The sequence below is a fragment of the Marmota flaviventris genome, chromosome 8 (genome assembly GCF_047511675.1).
Source record: "Marmota flaviventris isolate mMarFla1 chromosome 8, mMarFla1.hap1, whole genome shotgun sequence".
NCBI lineage: Eukaryota > Metazoa > Chordata > Mammalia > Rodentia > Sciuridae > Marmota > Marmota flaviventris.
Window position 1 is genome coordinate 62,734,999 of NC_092505.1, and position 24,749 is coordinate 62,759,747.

Below are 24,749 nucleotides of genomic sequence, written 5' to 3' on the forward strand. Positions count from 1 at the left end.
TTGAGACTTCCAGCCGTCAGCACTCTCAGACAATCAATACCTGTTGTTAAAGCCACCCAGTCTGTGGGACTTTGTTATAGCAGCCTTAGCAAGCTACTGCAGCGCCCAGCTATTTCATCCAGGCCTGAAGTCATCAGTACTAACCAGAACGTTGGGCTTCATCTGTGTTTTCCTTATCAAGGTTGCTGGGGTCAGATGGAGACACCAGAGAAAAGATGAAATGTAAGATCCCAATTTACTACAGCAACTAAGGGAGATGGAACAGAAACACGGAGCCACTGGAGTTTGATTACTCTCATGATTTATTAATATTCAGATTGAAAAAGGAGCCTTAGAGCCGCAAGTTACGCTAATTGGCACATTTGCTTTATTTATTTATTTTTAAAACAAACTGGGTTTTTGAATTTTTTTCCTTTTTGTTCATTCCATCACATTGAAAAGGAGAAAAACAAAATGGTTTTGAATTCACTCAATATTTTGGACTCCTCAGATGAACGGAACATTGCACACACACTTGGAACAGAGAGATAGAGAGGAAAGTGGACTCCCACAGGGCCACACGCACCAGATCAAAAAACTGGGATACAGTGCAAGAATTTCCCAAAATGATTGGATCATCATTACCAAAAACTCGCCATAACAACACCAAGAAACAAAAAATTTTTAAGCCACACTGTTTGACTTGGGATCTTTCCTGCTTTTTTTTTTTTTTAAATGTTTGCCACACAGAGAGAAAGAGGGCTAGTGGGCGGGAGAGGACAGACTCACAGACGTGAGCAGGACAGGAAGGGAAACTTCAGAGTGGAGTTGAGAGAGGGCAGGAGAGACAGGGCTCAGGAGAGGGGAGGGTGGGGACGTGGAAAGCCATTTCTTAAAGTTCAGGCATGTTCCTGGTCAGCCTCACGTTCTTCTTCTTTACCCTCATCCTGCCGGGCACTTTCCTTAGGTTTGGTTTCATCTACAGCTTCTGAGGAAGAAAGCAAGATGGGGCGAGAGAAAAAAGAGTTAGTATTTTGTCTCATTGGATTGTACATTGGCACAGTGCATTTCTTTTTTTTTTTTTTTTTAATTTGTTCTTTTTAGTTACACATGACAGTAGAGTATATTTTGACAGATTTATACAAACATGGAGTTCATCTTATTCTAACTAGGATCTCAGTCTTGAGGTTCTACATGTGGTATATTCATATATGTACACATGAAAGTTATATCAGATTCACTCCACTGTCTTTCCTATACCATTATATAAGAACTTTAGGATAAAAAAGAGATCATTGTTATTCATCAATACAATTTCCATGTTTGGAAGAGTTTACTTCTAGGAAGCTGTTCAGTGGCACATACAGAAGTGCTCAGGAACAAAAAGCATAATGTTAGGGACAAGTGGTCCGCTCAGAAAAAAATTATTGTGTTTTTAACCTCTTAGTCTTACAATAAAAGTACCAACATATGTGATATTCACATGGGAAATCAAAAACAATCTTTTTTCTTGCTCCATAAGTGTCAGACAGTGGTGACAAATAATTTATATGGAGCACTGAGAATTCATTCTAACTATTTTGCCCCCTTGTTTCTAGTACTATAATGACCCCAAAGTAAAATACTTGAATTTCCAGCTTCTGTTGGAGCTGGGGGTGGCCAATAGGCAGTGCTGGTCACATAGAGATCAAATGGAGTGGGCTGAGTTGGTTTTTTCTTTTGCAAAAAAAACCCCTTGAGCCTACAGGTCCAGAATTCATACTGGGAACTGGTCATGTAGGTACCCTTTACTTAATACAACAAATCCAGCACCTCAGAAGGAGAAAAACTATTCAGTGTAAACCACATTGAAGGCTCAATGATTTCAGTTTTTCTTAGAAAGATAAACTGGAGTCGATGGAATCTTGTTAGGCTAACAAGTTTGTATTTAATTGAAGATAATGGATAGGCTTTGAAAACCCTTGGAAGCTTGTATCTGCCTTCTGCCAATCTTTACCCCAGGTAACTTTTCCTTTGCTTCTATTGCTTTGTGCCCTTTCACTGTAATCAGTTATAGCCAACTAAACAAAGACATATAATACAGATATGCTCAAAGATTAAGCTAGGAGTACCAAATAAAATATATTTGGGAGACAATGTTGTGATTACAGAAATGGGGCCCCATAGAGGACTTCATAAAAAAAAAAAAAAAGTTTTACTCCTCAAATCAGTCAGCTATATGTTTATATTCAAGTGAAGATAAAAATTTATATTCGAATAAGACCACCACTGTTAGACACATTTTTGGAACACCTTTATCTTTTAAATATCTTCAGGAGAAGGAAATGCTTACTTTCGTGAAAATATATTTAGTTTCTAGGCTCACACCAGGCTGGTCTGGTCTAGTGAAAAATGTAAGAAGCTATGACAGGCAATTTCACCTCACAGTGATTCATTTGTCACTAAAGTTTTATTTATCTTGTAGGGATCATAACTCACTCTGAGCTATCTTCAACATGTAGCTATTCTAGTGATGATAACTACTACTGCTTAGAGCAATTTTTTTTTTTTAAATCTGTAGCTTTCCAAATTAATAATTATTAACTCTTGAACAACAAAGTGCCAATACAAGTTCTAGGTTAAAACTTCTTTCTAAACATCATAATATCTACGTATCAGCAGTACTCGTCAGGGATCATAGAACATTGGTGTGCTCATCAATCATATATTTTTGCCAGAAGAAAGCTTCTAGATTTATTTCAGTGAGGTCCTTCTCTAGCAATCTGAAGTTCTTTCAGAGAATCCGAGTTGTTCCTCTGCCCTACCCAAAGGTTTGGATACCACAAGTATTCCCAAGGTAGTTTAATATCTTTATCAGCTCCAAAACAACAACAACAACAACAACATTTTTAGAGCCATTTTCCAAACCAAAAGAGGAACATAATATTGAATTAAACTGTCCTGAAGCATTTAGAAGAATCCATTGTAGGAGCAGGACAAGGAGTCACATCTCTCTGACTAAAACAAAAACTTGGGAACCATTTTGTATGATGTGAGGGAAGATTGGGAAACTGAAGAATAAAAGGAAAGTGTATTGGGTTTATATTTGTGGAATAAGAAGGAAGAAAATCCACAGGGGAGAAACAGAAGAGCAGAAATTCAGATGATTCTGAGATAAAGCCATGCTTTTGTCCCTGTTCAAATGGAATCAGGTCAGATCCTTCCACATGCCCTCACTTTCTCTTGTTATCTTTTGCCTGGGCCTAGGATAAAGGTAAAATTTGGTACAAATCTCTTCCATTAGGACAGAAAGTCATGGCTGTCTGTTCCCTATTAAAAGAGCTTCAATAGCTACATATGCTTTCCCTTTAATGCTTTGAAGTGTTTTTCATATGGTTATTTGTTTATTTGTTCAATTTGTCGTTGGGCACCTGCCACATGCTAGGCATTCTTCTCTGTGTGGAGGAGAGGCAGTAGGAAAAGATAGGAAGTATTTCTCTTCTGAGATCTTCCATAATATATCTTTAACAGATAATAAAATTCATAATCATAAAGTGTTGTCAATGAAAGGGCTCTTTAAAATCATCCACTCACTAAACCATAAACTCTGTAAGGCAACAACATTATCTACTTTTGTTCACTTTGAATCCCCAGTGTGCAGACAGACTTAATACAGGGAAAAGCCTCAATAAATATTTGTTAACGGATAGAAGACACATCCTCACTTTATAGATGAGGAAATTAAAGTCCAGATACATAAATCTTTTGGTTTGCTCAGGGCTCAGCCAGAACTAATGCTCAGATTGTCTACTTGTTCAAGTTGTCTCATTAGAGCAGGTGGGCAAATTCAAGCAGCAAGGGTCAAGGACAAACCTATTTCAGCAATTTAGCACCCAGATTCCAAATAGTTGAAATCTATGAGCTTTTAGAGACATATAAAACTTCTGAGATTTAAAAAAATGGTTCTAAAATATAAAAACCATAAAATTAAAATCAATGAAATTCAATTAGATGATTAAAAAAGGAAATGTCAATCATTCATATGAAACTCAATTCAACTGAACCTATAACTATGTATACATTTTATTTTGTATGAGTTGAGAGCAATTTTTTTTTACTTGATATTATTGAACATTAAGCAGAGGGGTTGTCTTTGTTTTAGATGAAGGGTTGACTAGTTGGCGAAAATAAAGTGGGTTAAGTCAGTGGATTCGGTGAAATTTTTATAGGTAGGCCACCAAGAATTTATGGGGAGAAAAGCAAAACACTCAAAGGACCAAAGGACTAATCTTTCACAACCAAAAAGGTGAGGTCAGGTAAGAACTCATAATGATGTTTATAAAAAACCCTACATATAAATGAAGGAAACGATCGTTACGTGTGAACTTATACTTATTCCAGCTACAACTACTCAATGGGAAACTAAATATGAGTTTGGGAAAGGTTTAGACTCAGACAAAGGAGAACTTGTTATAAATAGAATCCTATTTGTGTATATATAGATTCATATGAGTTTGAATGAAGGAGAAAACTTCTCCATGGTGCTAACTTGCTTCTTCTTTCATTGATGTCAATTCTAAATAAGTCATTATAGATAATAAATCCTGTTGGCCATATAGCTGTATGTGTACATTTGTGTGTGGTGGGGGCAGGAGAAGGGTATATTGGCATTGAATCCAGGGATGCTTTACTTCTGAGTTACACCCTCAGTCCTTTTATTTATTTATTTATTTTTATTTCAAGACGGGGTCTTGGTAAGTTGCCCAGGCTGTTCTTGAACTTTTGATTCTCCTGCCTCAGCCTCTCAAGTAACTGAGATTACAGGTGTGCACTACCACACCTGGCTCTATGTCTATATTTTCTAAACTGTCCTTTTTTAGCAGCCTCAATGACTGGAAAGAACTGTAAATCATGACATTCCTGATCTTTGTATATAACTATAGCTAATATTGTAAAGCCCCTATTATGTGCTCAGAACAGTTCTAAGTATACTAGTATCATTTCATTTCATCCTCACCTAAAGGTGGGTGGGGACTTGGGGGATGATTGGATCGTAAGGGTGGAGTGCTCAGAAGAGTTATAAGTGTGTTTATATCATTCCATTTCATTTCATCCTCAAAGCTTTCTTAATCACCCTGTTTTACATCTGGGGAAGTTGAGGTACATGGAGATTAAATAATTTATCTCAGGTCACACTGATAGTAAGTGGCAGCAATTCCAACCTAGGGCAGAGCCATGCTGACAGGTTCTACTTTAAATTGCTTCCCCTGCTCTTATATCAGTCCAACAAGGATAAATGGACTCAGAGTGGGAACCAGCATAAGGAATACACAGAGACCTGGAGCCTAGTTTAAAAACTGACCTTGTTAAAAGCAGTTCTAAATGGAAGGAAGAGCCCTGATTAGTCTTTCATAATATGAAATCTGGGCTTGGCACTTTCTGGCACTAATTGCATAATTTGCAAATGTTAGAGATGGGTTAATATGTAATCTTCAGTATTTTGTGCAAAAACTTTGATCATCATGGTGAGTGTCAAAGACAGATGAATGTCTGAGGCCAGCTGTCACTCCAATTACCACTATCCAATTAGCGTAAATAACCACATTCCTCATCTAGAGGATCAACCTCCCTCTGTGACAGTTGTTACTTAAGAGGCTGTAGAAGCTAAGAGACTGAAGTGAGATTCTCCGTGCCAAGGGACATTGAACAAGGGAGCAGAAGTAACCAGGCCTGAAGCTGGCAAGTGAGAAAGACCTGGAATTGCTGATGTAACTGCAAAAAAACAGCAAGTCCATGAGTAGATTAAACTTCCTTATTCAGGTTAGCTCTGAATAGTACTTTTACTTTTAGTAAACATGAAAACCTAATATTAATAGTGTCATTTTGGCTAAGACATTACAGGAAATGCAAGATTAAGTAAATCACAGTGTTATGGTATGAATGTTTTGTGTCCCTTCAAAATCCATATGTCAAAATTCTAATCCTCAAGGTGATGGTATTAGGGGATGGGGCCTTTAGAGGAGGATTAGATCATAAAGGTGGAGCATCCATGTTTGAGATTAGTGTCTTATAAAAGAGACATGGAGAGATAGAGACCTGGAGAGATAGAGATAGAGAACATGAGATAGGATCCATCATGAGATAGCAGGTCTTCACCTGACAAACTGATTCAGCTGCCATCTTGGCTTTGGACTTCCCAGCCTCCAGAACCATGAGGAGTACATTTTTTATTGTTCAAAAGCCATCCAGTTTATAGTATTTTGTTACAGCAGCAAGGCTCTGACACACAATATATATAAATATGTAATTTGTACCCATATATGCCACGTGACTGTTAAGAGTCATTACTGTCATGGACCTAATGATGGCTTCCCCCAATCAGTTTTCACCAGGGCAAAGTCAATCCTTCAAAATCTAATTCTGAGGCACACTGTATCCAAAACAGAAAGTGCTGATGTGTTTTAGTGATTTACACTAAAAAGAAAAACATTTTCGGGGGGGTGGGGGTACCAGGTATTGAACTCAGTATTGAACTCAGGGGCATTCAACTACTGAGCCACATCCCCAGCCTTATTTAGTATTTTATTTTGGGGTCTATTTTATTTAGAGTCTCACTGAGTTGCTTAGTGCCTCACTATTGCTGAGGCTGGCTTTGAACTTGCGATCCTCTTGTCTCAGCCTCCCTAGCTGCTGGGATTACAGGCGTGCACCACCTCGCCCAGGAAGAAAATCATTTTTTTTTTAAATATAAGAAATTGGGTATTTTTTCACATGAAACATGATCATATTTTCAGGAGAAAATAACTTTATTAATAGTAGAAGTTTAAGCTACGGGGTCAAAAACTTGTTTAATTTGCCTTCTTGATGTGCCATGATTTAAATGATACAAATTTCATTTGGCCTCAAAAAGTATATTTAGTCAATTTGGACAGATGATGGTAGAGTATGACAAATAGGTATGACCTGACCATGTTATGACATCTTAGCTTTGGGAAAACATCACTCTTCCAAGCCCAAAGACCTCTTAGAAATCACCATGTTTGCTGGAAGCCCTGTAAATTTTATCAATTGTTAACATAAAAAGGGAGTGTTCACATCTTATTAAAATCATGTATTCCTCATGCTTGAGAGTTGAAGGATGCTTAAAAACAGAAGGAAAAATATCTTCATTCATTCATTTATTTATTCTTCTAATGAAAAGAATGGAGCCTTCCTGTGTGCCACATATTGTTCTACAAACTGAAAAATACAGTGGTGGTGTATGAAAATATGAAATCAAAATCTCTACCTTCTTGGATTTTCCATGCTAATATTACTATAATGATGCCCTGTTTTTTGGAGAAAGAGTGGCAAAGGAAAAAAAGAATAGCTAGAAAAAAAGAACTCAGCCCAAAGGGGTATAGTTTCTCCTGGATTTGCAAAGTTGGGTTATAATCATTCTCCTGAATTTGCAAAGTTGAGTTATAAATGAATCTTATATATTTTGAAAAGTGGAAAACCCTAGCAGTTTCACATTCTTGATCCACAACTATCATTGTTAAGAAAAATAAAGACATATTAAGATGTCCATAAAGATGCTAAGTTATTTTTATATGCATTTGACACAGCTCAATTACATTCTTAAAAGACAAAGAGATTTGGGTAGACAACTTCACAGTGGTCCTTTAAAGTTATGTCACATTCAATCTCTGATTCTTGCTGAAACAGATTCTGGAAGCAGCTCTTGCCTTTATGCATTCCATTCATTTCCTCGAAAGGGTGAGAATAGCATGTCTGTGCATTCTGTTGGGGAGCAAATACCAAGAGCATATGCAGCAGCCTGGTTGCAGTGTTGCTGGAGGGATGGCGGTGTTCCCAGCTGCCATCGCCCACACTGAGCTCTAATGGCCCTGTTTCCTGGCTTGGGTCCAGGCCCCTTCACAGCCCTACATTACTGAAATTAGGTTGAGTGGATTTCCGAGTAAAACATTACCTCTTGGGACCTGCCCAGCTCTCCCCAGTCTTGTCAACATTGATTAAATAGAAGCTGCTATCATCCTGGGGCCATGCCCACAATCCTCCACCAATCACCACTGGGATTGAGAGTTTGCTTGTTTGCTTCCTTTCCCTTTTTATTTTCATCTTTCCTGAATATTAAGTATCATCACCTCAAAAGCTTAGAGGAAAACAAAAAGCCATTTGGTAGTTGACTCACATACAGCCCTTTTGTTACTTACATGATCTTTCTCTTGAGTCATGTACCAGATATCAGACTGGAACCCAAGTCATGGTCTTTGATGACCACTGTTATCTATACTGGGATCCACATTTACTCTTATATCATCACTAATTTCATGTTTTAAATCACATTCAAAATCCTGGGCCCATACATATATAATTTTGATGTTGAGATAATGGCCCAAATAACCCCTGTGCCTCCACTCTTGCTTTCTGAGCCTTGGGAAGATAATAAACTTATCACTTACATCACAAAACACTTAAGAATTTCAAAGAATAATTAAAACAAATTTTAACCCAGAAGAAAACTCAGAGGATGAATAATGGGGTCCCAAGTGATATCTGAAACATATTTTTGTATTTTGACTTCTCTTGTCAAATGCTTAGGATAATCAAGCTAACTTATATTGTAGCCTTGAGTCTCCCAGCAACTAAGCATATGGACCCAGACAGGTTAGTTTTCCTTTGTTTGCTTCAGTTTTTTCATATTTAAATAATATGGTTATTAAAGTCTGTTCTTTAATGGCCGTATCATTTATTGCAGGTTATTTGGAATTTGTAGAAAGACATTAGAAAATACTTTGTAAAATTCAAACTACAGGATGTAGTGTACTGAGATTTTAATCCAATCTGTGGGATTCAGAGTTTGTTGGATTATCGTCCAACCTATGGATTTGGGAAATCCACTCAGCCTAATTTGAATTATTATATTTAACATTTTTGTGTCAGGAGGAAAAAAGCAATTTCCCGAAGGAGAAAAGATCTTATTTCCCAGACAAATGATTAAGAGTTTCTTAATCATTCTTTACCCCAGAATATTTCTGTAAAGTCTCTGACTCAGAAAATAAGGATATAATTGATTATTAATTAAAGAAAGCTATTCTTATAGAATTTAAGACAATGTGGGGGTTTCATTTCACATAACAAAAATTAATGGTTTTATTTGAAAGATGAGAACCACAGCTTTAAAAGCCATCCAAACAAAAGCCAAAGAAGGCACAGATTGACAGATATCCTTGGAAACTTCTTAAACATTATCTATTCAGAGTTTCTACCAAATCGTCAAAAGTTAGTGTTCTATCTTCTTCTCCCATTTGAGACCCACAGAAAGATCAATAACTACAATTTATGTGACTTACATTGTAGCCATCAATAATTTTTTGAATAAGATTAAGTAAATATATAAAATTAAATTATGTTAACTTTATCTTTTTATTTATTTCAATGATGGGGATTAAACCCAGAGACTCACATAAGTTACCCAAGTGCTCTGTCACTTAACTATACTCTTAGCCTATTAATTTACCATGTTTCTTACCATAATCACAATGAATAAGTCAACTACTAAAAGTTAAAATCAAAACAAAAATTTGGAGGTATTGTCATTCCAGCATAACTGTTAATAGACTTATCCCACATTCTTCTTCCTGGATAAATTACATGCCAAGGTGTAGCTGGATCTGGTTGTATCAAGCATTACTTCTGTTAGTATATGAGATGAAAGGAATAATGTGGAGTCAACACAATGATAAACAATCATGGCACCTGTGACAGAAATTTTGAGAAATGTCACATCAAAAATAGAAAGATAACATTGCCATATCAAGTATCACTAATAGTGTTGATCAGAAACAATTTAACCTAGGAATTTTTGCTTTCATCTTTCCTGTGGACCATTTATATATTTTTAAATAAAGTTCAAAATCCTATCTGACAGGACAGAAGTATGTGCTCAAAATTCATCACAGACTTCTACAGATTTAAGTTCCAGGAGATCTGTTTTCTTAGTCTCTGCAAATTCTCGTGAGCTTGCCAATAGTTGATTGCAAATGGTCAGTACCACATTAGGAATGTTGGCCTGTAGCATTTTGCCTTCCAATGATTTGAAAATTTCTTTTGAAACGAGAGAGGGAGGGAATTTTAAACACGTGCACACAACGTATGCATACAGGCACATGTGGGAATATTTTATAGATTTACTTTAAAAAAAAAAAAACTTTCAGATATGGTAGAAACACAGAATCCTGAGGCTTAAAAAGATGTAAGAGATATTCTAAATATGTCCAATTTTTTTGATGAGAAAGTTGAGACTACCTGGTAAGCAGAATTGTTAAGTATTTCTTTTGTCCAAAGGATGCCATAAAATAAATTGCTTAGTCATAAACCAAGGACATCATAAACCATGAAAACCTTTGTTTAAAATTAATATATAAGTAAGTTGCTGACATATATATATATATATATCTTCACATACACTTGCAAAATAAAGTAAAAATTGAGACTTATATGGGACTTTAGTTCATTGTTAGGATGGTTAAAATAAGTGATTATCCAGTAACAGCTTTTTTTTTTTCATATTAGCATGGTAAAGAAGTTAATATCTGTACATCACTTTGAACATGAAAAAAGGTTTATGATTTGATTCATTACCATGTATTCTTTGACCAAGGACTTAGGGTGAAATAATCAAATTATATAGTCAATTTATGTTGTTGGTTTAGGAAACGATGAATTTACTTATATTTAATTCTGGGGGAGTCAATGTAAATTCTACACGCTTAAATATGTTTAACATCCAGAAGACAAGTTTACAACAAACAGAGGTATAATTTCAACTCTCTATCTCTTTTCCACTTCATAAGGTCCTAGATGAGGGTCCTAGCTGGGAGAAAATCTTAGCTGTACCTCTCTGGCTTTATAACTCAATTGTCTAATAGGTCAATAAGTAACATTAATATGAATACTTGACCATGGGTAAAATTGATTGTGGGGTCTATGAGGAATTCCACAGTGCAGATTTTGTCTTTAAGAACTAATTTCAAGTCAGAGTCTCTAGATCATAGTGTTACCTTTCTTATTTTGCTAAATTTAAATTACCTTCATTCTAGACTTTTTAGTGAATGAGTAAAAAATAAATACTATCCCAGACTTTATAAATGGCCTCCCCCAAAAATCAATTCAATATTATCTCTTTTCTCATTTGCTATTCAAATATTTTCTATATCTCGTCACCCTCCCTTCTAGATGTAGCCAATGCTACTGGTGATCCTCTCAGATCTTAGTTTACCAGGCTCAGGCACCCATTCCCCAGCTGCTGGAGGTTTGCCTTCCAACAATTCACATCTGCCTCCTTTGGTAGGGGAGGTGAATTGAGAACCGCTTCAATGTTAGGTGTGAGAGATCATGTCCCCTCTGACTCCTTTTGCTTTTGAGCTAAACAACTTCTATGATAGAATTCATGCTTCAGGGCTCTCTGTAGGATGAGGCAGGACTACCCTTCTCCTGAACTCTCACCTTTGCCTGGATTCTTCCTCTGTGCTATCCTCTTTGCTTACTCCTTTAAAAGGCTCCACCAACGTATTACTTGCACAGGAATTTCCACCTTAGGGTCTGATTCTAGGGATTTAGACCAAAGAAATCCCTTAAACCAAGTTTAAGGACTGTAGTTGAGAGGCAGACCAGCCAGCCTACTACTTTACTATATAGTAAATCTCTAAAGTTGAATCATTTGGATTTTTGCTTATCATCCCTCAAAACCCAGCTCAAATGATGTTTCCAACATCAAACGTACTTTAGGCAAAACTAATCACTTCCTTCTCTTCATACAGAAATTATGTTTCTTGCATTATATGCTAGTTTTTGAAATTCTTCTTTGATTATGAACTAATGTTGCAAAAGGAGACACTGGAATTTAAACTCCATGTAAGCAGAGATTTTTCAACTTTTTTCACTAACAAATTCCAAGTGCCTAAAACATGCCTGGGGTTGGGGATATCTAGAGGCATCTATAATACCCCTGACTCCCAGTATCATACATATCAGATGATGGACATTTAATGTTTTCACCCATAAAAATATTGAAAAAAGTGTTCTGGATGTAGTTCAGTGGTAAAGTGCTTGCCTAACACGTGAGGCCCCGGGTTTATACTAAGGACTTAAATATATATATATATATATATATATATATATATATATTATATTTAAGATTTATTTATATATCAAAAGCACTCTTGGGATATATATATCCCAAGCAGAAAAAGTGATGACTAGTTATTATGACTGAAGGAAATAGCAAAAGTTGGTCTACATTTCAAAATTTTGAATTAGAAAAATAAATCCCAAGATTATTCTGGTTCATGGTCATGGAAGCATCTGCTTACAATCCTCCATTTCTTTGCTAATTTTGATTTCATAACTACTAATTTTATAAAAAATTGTTTAGCTACAAAAGAAGGTAAAAATAGATATCTACTTGAAGCATAACTCTTTTTAGATCAGAGGACAGTGGTTAAAGGAATTGATTCTAGAGCAAGACTTTGCATTTAATTCTGACACCATGGCTTTGGATAAGTTACTAAATCTCTTACTACTCATTTTCCTTAGATATAATTGGTAGTAATATGGGTATCTTCTTCATGGGGTTGTTGTTTTGTTTTTGTTTTTGAGGGTTTTTTGTTTTGTTTTGTTTTGGTACTTAGAATTGAGCTCGGGGGATTTTTACCACTAAGCCACATCCCCAGACCTTTTTATTTTTTTACTTTGAGGCAGAGTCTCACTAAGTTGCTTAGGGCCTTGCTAAATTGCTGAGGCTGGTTTTGAACTTGTGGTCCTCCTGCCTCAAGACTTCAGAGTCCCTGGGATTTCAGGCATGAACCACCATGCCTGGCTTCATGGGATTGTTATGAGAATTAAATGTGTTGATTTAAAAGTACTAAACAAGGAATGTTCAAGTAACATGTTTAAGTAAATGGCCAAATGTACTGGCTCTTATTGGGGGGTCTCTAAGGGAACTAATATTGGTTTAATGTTTACCATGTGTCAAGCATTGCACTAAGGAGTCTCTCATGTTAAAGACACAAAAGTCTGGGCTTATAAAGGTTTTGCTTGTAGAGTGAAAAAAAGAACAACAACAACCCCCCCCCCCAAAAAAAAAAAAAAAACTTTTTGGAGAAGGCTATGATGAAGTTAGGGTCCAAAGACCAGAAATGATTTCAAAGGCAATGATTTCACTGGCCAGACTTTAAGAGTAGCAAAGAAGAAAAGTCAGCAGGAGCCGTGGTACATGCCTGTAATCCCAGTGGCTCAGGAGGCTGAGGCAGGAGGATCACAAGTTCAAAGCCAGCCTCAGCAAAAAGCAAGACACTAAGCAACTCAGTGAGAGCCTGTCTCTAAATAAAATACAAAATAAGAATGGGGATGTGTCTCATTGGTTGAGTGTCCCTGAGTTCAATTCCTGGTACCACCCCCCCCACCAAAAAAAGAGTCAGCATTCCTGTCATACAAGAACCAAGGCTGCTAAACAGTAATGTGAAAAAGGCGAAGTCTCTTCTGCTACTGCCTCCACTTAAAGACAGAACAATTTCTACTTCACACCCAAACAACAGCAGTCAGTTGATTTCAAAAGGAAATAACCTTATCCCTTGGCTTAGCTCCATTTGTAGAAAATTATGCTTACCATACTGAAGGCAAGAGCCAAATTACCGCCTACCCCCAGCTGTGTAGTAAATCTTGCATCCACTCAGTAGGCAAGTTACTCAGGGAATGGCAATTCTCCAGGCTTAAGATATCACATCCAATTTTAAGAAAAATTCCTTTATTATAGAATTCTTCATTTGAAAAAGACTAAGACTTCCTGTTGATAATTAGTCCCTTAAATTAAAAAAAAAAAAAAAAGTATGTTCAGTGAGATTGTTCAGCTTTTTATGGGGAAGGTTTTTCCATTTCCAGGAAATCTTGCAGCATCTGTGGACAGGGCATCTGTCAAGGGAGACATCCCTGGGGAAGACTGCTCTGGTGAGGTTTTTGTCTCTACTTATACACAATACTCGCTCATTTCTGGGTTGTCTCGAAAAGGGATCCCTGGAGAATATGAAGAATCAAGTTAGGATAATTTAAGGATGTAGCTGTCCTCTTAAAAAGGTTTCTGGGAAAGAAATTTCAAATTCCTTTTGGACTCTTTTTTTCAGACATGATTGAAGTTAGCATCTCACTCTGTCTCACCTAACTTCCAAAAGAATGTTCTATAAATCTAGAGCTGCATTTAGGAGGAAGCTAAAATTTCAGATATCATGTGGTTTAGCCTTATTATTTAGTTTCATACTTAGGAGAAGAGGAAAAATTAAACAGGCTAATTATGTTTCTTGTTATTTTTCATTAAACCTTCTCTCTTAATTTTCTTTCTCACAGTTTTTCACATTTATTGAAGTAGATTGTTTAGGCATTAGGCCATTTCAAAGAGTCACTCTTGACCTATCTAGTGATCATTTATAAAAGTTTCAGTGTAGAAATTTGAATCTGAAAGAACTTTAATAGTTGTACTAATTCCATTTAAATATTCAGTTAATCATTTGTACTGTTTTAATATACAGTGAGTTAACATTCCTTATTGCAAAGCTGATAGTTCCAATATTCATCTCTGGAGCAAAAGTAAATGTGGTTTTGTTAAATCCTATAATTTAATATTGGATAAAATCCTTTTATTATCTGTTTTCATGTTAAAAGTCACAAAGACAAAGCTGGACATAACTCTAACTCTACAAAGTCCTACCCATATTTTTAGGCTATGGCTGCCTAAAAGTATTTCCTACTTGAGAATATCTATTGTCTGGGTAACATTTAAATTTTTAAAATAAAAACTCTGCATTCATTAGTCATATTCTACTCATGCCTTGCCATGCCCAGCCATGATGTGTTTGGGTAGAACTTGAGATTAGGCAGACAATTATTTATCTTTGTTGTTTAATTTTCTCTTACAGCTTTTTCTACACAACACAAAGAAAACCAGAGACTTGGCAGTTGTCTTGCTAATTTTATCAATGCAAATGGATAAACTACATAATTCAGGACAAAAATCCTGAATCTGTATACATTGTCACAGACTTGGCTTGTAATTGTTCATAAAATTACATAAAATTGTTCCTGTAATTAGTGGAAGCTGAAGGAGCCCTTTTAGATCATCTCTGATCTCAGCCCCCATTCCCTATGAGAAAAACCGAAGACAGAGCATTTTTTGTGACTTGCCCAAAGTCACACAGCAAATTGGAATTCAGCAATCCTTCCCTAAGACCAGACTGCCTTTCACGACCTCTGGGGATGAGCGGGTTCCCCTGACTTAAACTTGAATCTCTCCCCAGCGGTCCTAAATACACTGCGTGACTTTACTCCCTCTTTCCTTTCTGACCCTTCCTCCCTTCTTCCATTCTGATTTTTCTTTGTGAAATACAAGGTAACTCAATACAATTTTTCTTCAAGGGTCACCAAAAGTCACTTTAGTTACTCTGGAGGCTTGCAAAACCAGAGTTGAAGATTATTGCTTTATCAAATTTCACTATGTTATGTTCAAATTGTGGGAGGCAATTTTTTGTATTCTACACACACAAAAAAAAAATAGAAAAAAAGGACCTCTGGAATTAGTAATTTAGCCTGAATAGTTATCACTAATTATGACAGGCTTCATAAATAAAATGGCAAAAAATTATTGGATAATAAAAGTACGTAAGTAGCTAAAATTATTACAAATGCTGTCATGTTTAAGAATTGATAAGAAATCACTTCTATATCCTAAAGTAGAAGAAATAAAAGTATACATATATAAAAGGATATATATATAATTTATATACATAATAAAATCATACATATATACCTGTATATATATACATGTATATAATTTCCCCATTCTACCCTCGGCATCACTGTGCTGGCAGACAGTTAAAAAGCCAACAATAAGGTTTAACTATAAAGGGTTTTGAAGATAATTTTAAAAATATTATTGTAACAAGAAAGCCTTATAAAGGATGTGTGTATTATATGTTTTCATGTGGGTAAATAAATGCAATCTCCATCTCTTACTGGGACAATTCATTTTCTACTCATTGTGTGCTTTGACTTCCTAGGGCCTATCAAATTATGGGGCTGCCATTGAGTAAGCTTTAAGAATCAATAGCACTCACTGGAACACAACCCAGACTATATTGGAAAAGTACTATTAATATTTGTACCGATTTTTCTTTTTTTAGTCAAGATCTCCAAGTTCTTACTTATATTCAGTGACAAAAAATGTTATAGCTTTGGCTCTTTGGGTATATTGGGACAATAAGTAGGAAAGAATAAAGATTCATGGGGAGTCTGAGTCTGTGTCTTATCTGGGCTAGAACTACAGGTTTGTAAATACCCTATCCACCATATAAAACTGCCATTTGCAAAATCATCCTTGTCTTTTGTTCTTCACCCGCTATTTTTTTTAATAAAACCATTTTCCAAAATATACCTCATGCCTAGAAACAACCTACTATTATCTTCCTTTTTTCAAAACTCTGTTTATTTAAAAGTAAACCTAATATATACAGAAACCTTAGAGTAAAAAGACATCTTGGAGATCCTCCAGCCACTGCTATCCACTCAGGAATCCCCCATGACACCCTAGTGGATGGACACTGGCCACTGCAACAGGGCATTCCAGCTCTAGCTGGAATGTAAGTTATTCCAGATATCCTACTGAAATTTACCTTCCTGAAGCCTTGCAGAGTTGTTTCTGTAACAAAAGAGCAAATATATCAATATAGTTCCTCTTGCCCAAGATTGCCTTTCAAAAATCCAAAGATAGCCTCTTTCCTCATGAAGCCTTTAGACCCATTGTTTTTCTTTTTGAAATTTCATGAAAGAATAAACAATTATGCCATCTTTACCTCACCTTCCTTATTTCTCTGTCAGCTGACTTTAACATACAATTTTTCAAACAATGCTTTCCAAAACAAAATTCTATTCCAAACCCTCATTTACCATATTTCTGCATCTTTCTTTGCCTGTTCTTTCTTAAGGGTACTCCATGAACTGGCTTACTGTAGAGAACATCTTCTCCATACAATCTGCTACCTACCCTTTCTCAGGACTCCCATAAGACTCAGGGATGACATCCTTTTTTACTTATAATAAGATGAAAAATTGACCTGTCCCCTTTTGCCTAAACTTACAAAAACAGACAGAGATTCTCCACATTCTCATTTTTTGTCTCTTGAATATTCATTTGAAATTAGAATTATTTGTCCTTTTGAAATGATCTAGATATATAGAATAATCCTGTTCAGTTGATGAGGTTTCCCTGGATTGCAAAACAGTACTAGTTATAAAGCATACCACCTGTAATTTGTCTTTTCTCCCTATAAAAGTGTAACAATAAACCACCCTGTTCAGACACTATGATATTGGGACCTGGGGTTCCTCTTGAAACACAAGAGGAAAGAGCTTGAACACAATCATTTTACTTATTGATGTACTTTGGTTTTGACATCTTCTTAAAATATTATTCTTTCTTGATTTCAGTGAAGACTATTTTCTGGGTTTATTTCTGCTATTTTCTGGAATTTATGTATTTATTTATTTATTCATTCATTCATTCATTTATGTAGCCATTGTGAAGCTAGATTTTTCTCTCCCTGTCTCCTAATACAACCATAATCCAAGATTTAATTCTACATTATCTTTATAGATTTTTTATCAAAAAAACTTATAATCCCTAATAACGTCAGTCCTAAATTCTACCCAGATAGCAAGTAAATTTATCACTGTCATATTCTTAATCCTTAGACACCACTATAAGCATATTACTTTTTTTGGTCACAAAGTTTTAATGATTCCTTCTGTCAGATGCATCAAGTTCCAGATGCCATTGTCAAATATGTCTCTATATCCTTGGCTCCACTCCTAGCTTCAATACTATATTTTAATCTCTACTGATCATCATCTGATCACTATCACTGCAAATATAACAAGATTGACCTTATCATTCTCCCAAAGATCCAAGTTTAAAATCCCCTTTCTCCATATGCATCTGTATCTGTTGATTCTTCTTTCTCCAAGGCACATCTCTCTGAATGAGGCCATAAAATAGAAAATAAGTAGATAAATAAATAAGAAATGTACTGATAAAGCCAATGAAAAACATGCCAGATTCACAGGGAATAGAGGTTTGCTATAAAACTACTGCTTGGCATGGAGACAGTAGTAAGCAATGGGAAGAGGTGGCAGTGGCTGGGGTTTGTACATCAGAAGTACATGGTTAAGGTCAATAGTCCAGCAGGAGGTAAATTGCAGTGGTAGTCCATAAGCAACAAGCATTGGAGCCTGGCAGATGACAGCAAATAGGAAGGGGCCAATGCAGACGACTATGGGCATTTAGGGAAACCTACCAGTAAGAAAAAAAGGGTTCCTAATCCCAGATCTAAGAACAATATTTCTGTCTGTAATAGGATGAGTGAAAATAAGATAGACCTTAGTCTCAGAGAAAGCAGAATCTCATAAAGAAATGAATGAAATAGGGATTTAGGTAATGCAAACTAAGCAGAAGTCTAGTTTGTGGAACTGTTCTCAATTAAGAGACCAATTATTAATGGGCACAAGTTGACATGATGCTGAGACAACTGAGTGAGGGTCTTTAAATTGCCCTTGCCTAGGAATGAAGATGATACTGATTCCAAAGCCAGGTATAGAACTAAACTTGAAAAAGAGGTGATGAGTGACCTCTTCAGTAGGACCTAGAGGGATGCATGACCATATTACACCAACTTGACACTTCAGGATGTGAGAAGACACCAGTAACTGACCAACTCAGTCATTTCTTAACATTTCTTTCTGCTCCCAAGGTGGCCCTCTTCAAAACTTCTCCGCTATGAATAATGAGAGCTAAAATACTTAATTAATGTTAATGGATGATAAAAAAGGAAGGAGATGTTGCTGCCCAAACAAATTCTCTGATACGACTGATTATGAAACAGGATATAATTTTCCTTGTAATTTAAATGAAAGTATACTAAATTTAAAATTTGTGTCATACTAGCACTATAATTTTGCCTGGGCATGTTTAAGGTCTGCTGTCTGATTCATATGTCATTATCGATGCAGACTTGGGTCATAAAAGAGTAATAAGAAAGCTTTCCAAATCATCCAGTTCCCCCAAGTTACCTTGTCTAATTATTGAGATCAAAGATGGATAAATAATAAACACAGAAAAAAATGAGTTAATTTTGTTTTTAAGGTCTTATGAGATCTTAGAAGGCAAATCAGTGAATTCAGGGAGGTATCATAATAAATGTGGGGGTAAAGATAATATAGCACATACTCAGATGTGAGAGAAAGTGAGGAAAATTTTTTTATTATTGACGTAAACTTTAGTGTACAAAATATAGAAAGACATTATATGGAGTGTTAACACCTTCTAGTCAGAGACCACCAGGAGCACATATGTAGTAGAACACGACTGGGTTTATTGATAGTCTGTAGCCAGGATGAACATATACCATGGAGAACCACAAGACTTCTCAGAAAGGATTAGGAAGGACTTGGTGTGAGTGTTAGGTGGTTGGGAGATGAATTCAAGGGAGCAGAACACAGTACTACATTGGAATACTGTCATGAAATGAGTAATTTTACAATTGATCATTCCAATAAATATCATCTAAAAAGAAGCCATCATGAAGAAAGCATTTTTATTCCTATTAGCCAGACGAAGGAAATATTTGGCCATGTTGTGTTTGGATAATATTCATATTTAGTCTGTGCTCAGAAATGATATTGGTGGTCATGTTTTGTCATGATGCACCACACAAAGCACCCTTGTCTGATGTTGGTATTTCATAAAACTGTTTACATCCACAGGAGAACGCTATTGCAGACTTGTGAGCACCAGGCCACATCTGAATGTCAGATGGCTGTTCTCTCTCTGGAGAAATAAAGGAGCTTTAAACTTGACTTTATCAGATCTGAGATGTCACTAAAGGGCCTTACTCATGTTCAACTATATTCCCCTCCATAGTTTCCCATCTAGTAATAACTGAAAACGAGCAATTCCCCTGAGCAACATAGAAATGGAAATTACATTGATTGCCTGGAAACAGTGAAAAAACTCTACCTGAACTCCGTGCCATCAGCTGAAGCCCTCTCCTGAAAATGTATTTACTGGCTCTTAAAGATGCTTAAGACTCCCAGTAGACTAATGGCACTATATTCTAATTTAAAATATTTTAATTAAATAAAATCCTTCATGAGGAAGAAATAACAAGCCAGATCAGAGTCTGTCACCTCAGTTGTCTTCTCATTGCACTGATCTGACAAGACAGTAAATTTGGGTTTTTTTTATCCTCTCTCTCTTCCCCTCCTTCCTTTAATGGCCTGTCAAAAGGAAACTCCATCCAGTGTTGGCATTAATGCCTGCTGTAAATAAAAAGGAAATGGAGGGAAAGAGGAGGAGGGAAGAGAGCAGGGTGTGTGATAGAAGTTAGATTTGCAGCTCAATTGCAAGGCATCTCTCAGAGTGTCTAGACACCAGCTGCCTGGTTACCATGGAAACCCACTAACTTTGGCTGATGGGCTGAGTGGTAACGACTCTCAGGAGATCTGGGTGGGAGCATAGTGGTGGCGGAAGAGGAAGGAAGGTTGGGGTGGTGGCACAGAGGGCGTTAGAGTAATGTGGGACGCAATAAGAGAAAACAAAATTGTCTCTGTGAAAGGGTAGCATGTCCGCCCATGCGCATCTACACGTGGAGACAAGGTACAAATCTGCCACACTCAGCAGGTGTCAGGACACAGGTTGCTAAAGATGAATAGCTGAGCTGGAACAATTACATTCCCATTCTAATCTCCTGCCCACAGTAAACCAAAGCATACCACGGTAAACAGACACAATCAGCAATTGTCCACCCAAGTCTCAGAAGGAAATTCTAGTCTCCAAGAATGACTGCCACTATTACAAGCACTCAGCAGATTCATCACAGCACTTTCCTCCCTTCTTGTTCCTCCCATTATCCCATGCCATCTGTGACAGTGGGCAGTCATTTGAAGAAGGAAGATGGTAGTGGGAACGTTGAAGGGGTGAATAAGAAATGAAGGGTTACTGGTTTAGGGTTAAATCACTGGGTATACAAATATAAATTGTTACCTTATTCATATATAGACTCTTGTTGTTAGAGTCCTCCAATCCATAGTGGAGAACTTTACAGTGGCTTGCTGGTGTCCTGGTCCTCTACTACCGGACCTTCCTTTTGGTTGGGATTTTCAGGTGACATAGGCACCCCCATCTTCTCACTCACCTAGTTTTCTTCCCATTCTCCCCTCCCTGCTCACCTTTTTTTGGAGGTGGGGGTAACCAGAGATTGATTTCAGGGGCACTCAGACACTGAGCCACATCCCCAGCCCTATTTTTGTATTTGATTTAGAGACAGGGTCTCACTGAGTTCCTTACGCCTTGCTTTTTTCTGAGGCTGGCTTTGAACTTGCAATCCACCTGCCTCACCCTCCCCAGCCACTGGGATTACAGGCATGTGCCACCACACCCCACCCACTGCCCACATCTTTCCACTCCACTTCCTAAGGGTTACCACACATAAACACACCCCACAGAGACCTCCAGGCCATTTGGGAATAATGAGCAGCCCTTCTTCACCAAAGCTTGTCTATAGTTACACAGACTAGATTTATTGTTTGTCTCTCAATGCTTTACAAATCATGGTGAGAATCCAAGACCCAACAGCTTTATTCTGGGTCACAAAAATCTTCTAAATGGGCCAAGCAAGTAGATGGCATGAAATTTAATTCTTAGACTCTGATTGATCATGACCAACAGAGCCTGAGTCAATCAATCTATCTACCTATCTATCTATGTTGCTTTTAATATATTAACATGTTCTTATGTGTTAGTTATAGTTTTATAAATAGCTCCCATATGAAAACATGTCCCCATAACATTAAGCTATAATCAACATGTGAGCAATTTCAACATACTAAATAAAAATGGCTAGAGGTAAATGCTGAATTAACTGCAATTTACAGTACAACACAAAACTTTCAATACACCAGACTCTTTATTAGACATTGAAGCTTTGACTGAGTGATTCACCATGAAGAAAGGCAGCTCATTTGCAAGCAGAGGTGTGTTCTGCTATCTATTAATAACCAGGGCAGAACTACCAGTGGTTTGGATTAAGAGATGAAACTATTTCCTCCCCATGGCTTGTCCTCTGTGCAGGTGAGATTGCAAAGCAGTGAGGCTAGTGCCTCACAGATTGGATACCCTAGTGCCACAGACAAAACTCCAGTTGTTGTCACTGCGCACTGCCAACTTCTTCCCATCATTAGGAGGGATGAGAACTCTGTGGGTCACCAGAGAACTTGTAGGGGCAAAGGGCAATCGGGCAACATCTGCCCAGGTGGCTGAGAGGAAGTTTTTTCAGTGGTGATAAAGAAGAAACCAATCGAATGTGAGTGATTCAGGGTCACCTTTGCCACCTTTGCCACATCAGAATCAACTACTTTGATTCTAAATAGTCACAACCAACAGTGCTGCCTGACATATTTATCTGCTAGGTAACTTCTTTGCCTATTAAATGAACAAATGTCTACTGACATTTGTCTACCTGTTCAGGTTCCTGGGGATACAGCAGTGTGCCAGACAATACTAAAGCCCCAAATGCGGGATCCTCATGGAGCTTATATTATACCATAAATAGACAGTAGGTAGGTAGGTAGGTAGGTAGATAGATAGACAGATAGATAGATAGATAGATAAAAATATGAGAGGTCCCCTAGTGGAAAGAGGGTCATGACATTTTAAGGACTTGGCTGTTATTGAAGTCTTATGGGTGCTAGATAAAGCAAGATGTGCTGAGATTCTAGAAACAGTCTGAGGCAAAAAAGATTTTCTTATAAAAGGAAAAATATGAATCAGGGATAATTCTAAGCCCTATGGGGCCTAAGCACAAGGAAAAGATGATTCGACCTTTTCTGAGATGAGGAAGACTGGTAGAGGAGCAGGGTTAGAGAAAAAATTGGAGTTTGGTTTTCAAAATGGTTAGTTTGAGATGTCTGTCATACATACAGGCTGACATGTAAAAGGGGCAGTTCTCTGGAGTCGGGGGAGAGTTCTGGGCTACAGATAGAACCCTGGGTTTTTCATGCTGTGATATTTAAAGCCATGAACTGGGTATGGTCACCAAAGACATAAATGTACACAGAGAGGGGATATCCAAGAACAACATTGTAGGGAACTCAAAAATTTAGAAAGCAGGGAGGTAAGAAGGAAGGATGAAAGAAAGTGAAGAGACTATTCAGTTGGTAAGGAAAAAAAAAATCAAGAATAGCTAATGTACAGGAAGAGCAGTAATGAAAGTGTTTCAGAGAGAACCAAGTGACCAACCATCCAATGCTGGGCAGAGGAGAGGAGGCCTTAGGGCTATCCACTGGAGTTTAGCAATCTCATTTGTGACCTTGGCAGGAGTTGTTTCCCTTGAAGGTGGAAGTGTAGATGGACTTGTTGTGGGAACAGGAGAGAAGAGGAAGAAGCAAGCTGGAGATGTGCATATGGACAACCCTAGTGGGGATTACAGACCCTAGTCCAGACTTGGGAGCTAGACTACCGAGTTTGAATCTGAAACCTACCATTTCCCATGTGATACCTTAGGCATGTTAGGTGACCTCTCTATACCTTGATTTCTTCATCTATAAAAATTGCAGGTATCGTACTCATCTCATAGTGTTGTGGTAAAGGATGACACATGTAAACTGCTGAAATGATATACTCAGTGTTAACTAAAACTGTCTTTATTGTCACTTCTCCTAATCCTTAAAAAGGTGGGGGTTCTTGTAAACCAATTCTATTATCAATTCTGGAGACTAAAATCATAAAAATTGATGCTTGAGCAACTATGATGAAAATTCTGCCAATGCAGATCTACTTCCACTGTGCTTTATGACACATTTGGATTGAACCACCTCAAAGAGATGTCATCTTCCATTCTTCACACAGTACAGGTTCAAATTTTAACGAGCATAGTCTAGTGATATCCAGAGGATTAATGAAGACTGGTTGAGAAGCAGTGAATTTAAGATTTTCCCAGCACTAATATTCTTTACTCTGAAAGATCTCAAAGACTTCTTTTCTGATCACATTGAACCTCAGTGGCAGTTTACATAGAAAGTACTTTGAAATGCATAATATTCAAAATGGTAAGGCAGATATTTCCATGTTATAAAAACAGTGCATCTAGCATTCTGTCAAAAAGAAGTCTTTATCAACAAACCCTTCTGATTTATAATAAAAATTGACATTTGTATAATGGTCCTGAAACGTTTTATTACTGTGATTGCTGTATTTCTAATCTAGTGTATGGTTTATCATATCCCAAATCTTTCCCAACTGGAAATTCAATAATGATATAGATGGCAATTATGAATCAAAATGTTCTATTAAGCAGGATGTTCCATTTCCCCAATTACGGTGGATCACATAGGATTTACTGTAAAAATGTTTTGTTTTGTTTTGTTTTTTTCTATTTCAAGGACACTCATGTTAAACAACAAAGGGAGAATGAAAGTAATTATAAAGAGGAAACAAACATGAATCCCTATTGTGTTCGTTCATGCTAGCTCTGTGGCCTACAATATGCCATTTGAGTTCTCCTGCTCCTGTTTCCTCATCTGTAAAAATGAGTCCAGGATACCCCTTATCCTAGAATCATTGTGAGAAGTCAACAAAAAACTTCCTGTAGAGTATTTAGCACAGAGACTGGCACAAATAAAAACTATCTGCC

The 24,749-nt window shown here is 37.0% G+C and overlaps 1 protein-coding gene across 1 annotated transcript in view; it reads right to left on the reverse strand.

Moving 5' to 3' along the window:
- Window positions 1-369: 369 nt before the first annotated feature.
- The window catches only part of Gap43 (growth associated protein 43), a 95,551-nt gene continuing 71,171 nt past the window's right edge, over window positions 370-24,749 (reverse strand). The window contains exon 3 of the mRNA XM_027936119.3: window positions 370-967. Within this exon, the coding sequence (XP_027791920.1) occupies window positions 879-967 (89 nt within the window). The 3' untranslated portion in view covers window positions 370-878. The remainder of the gene's footprint in view (window positions 968-24,749) is intronic.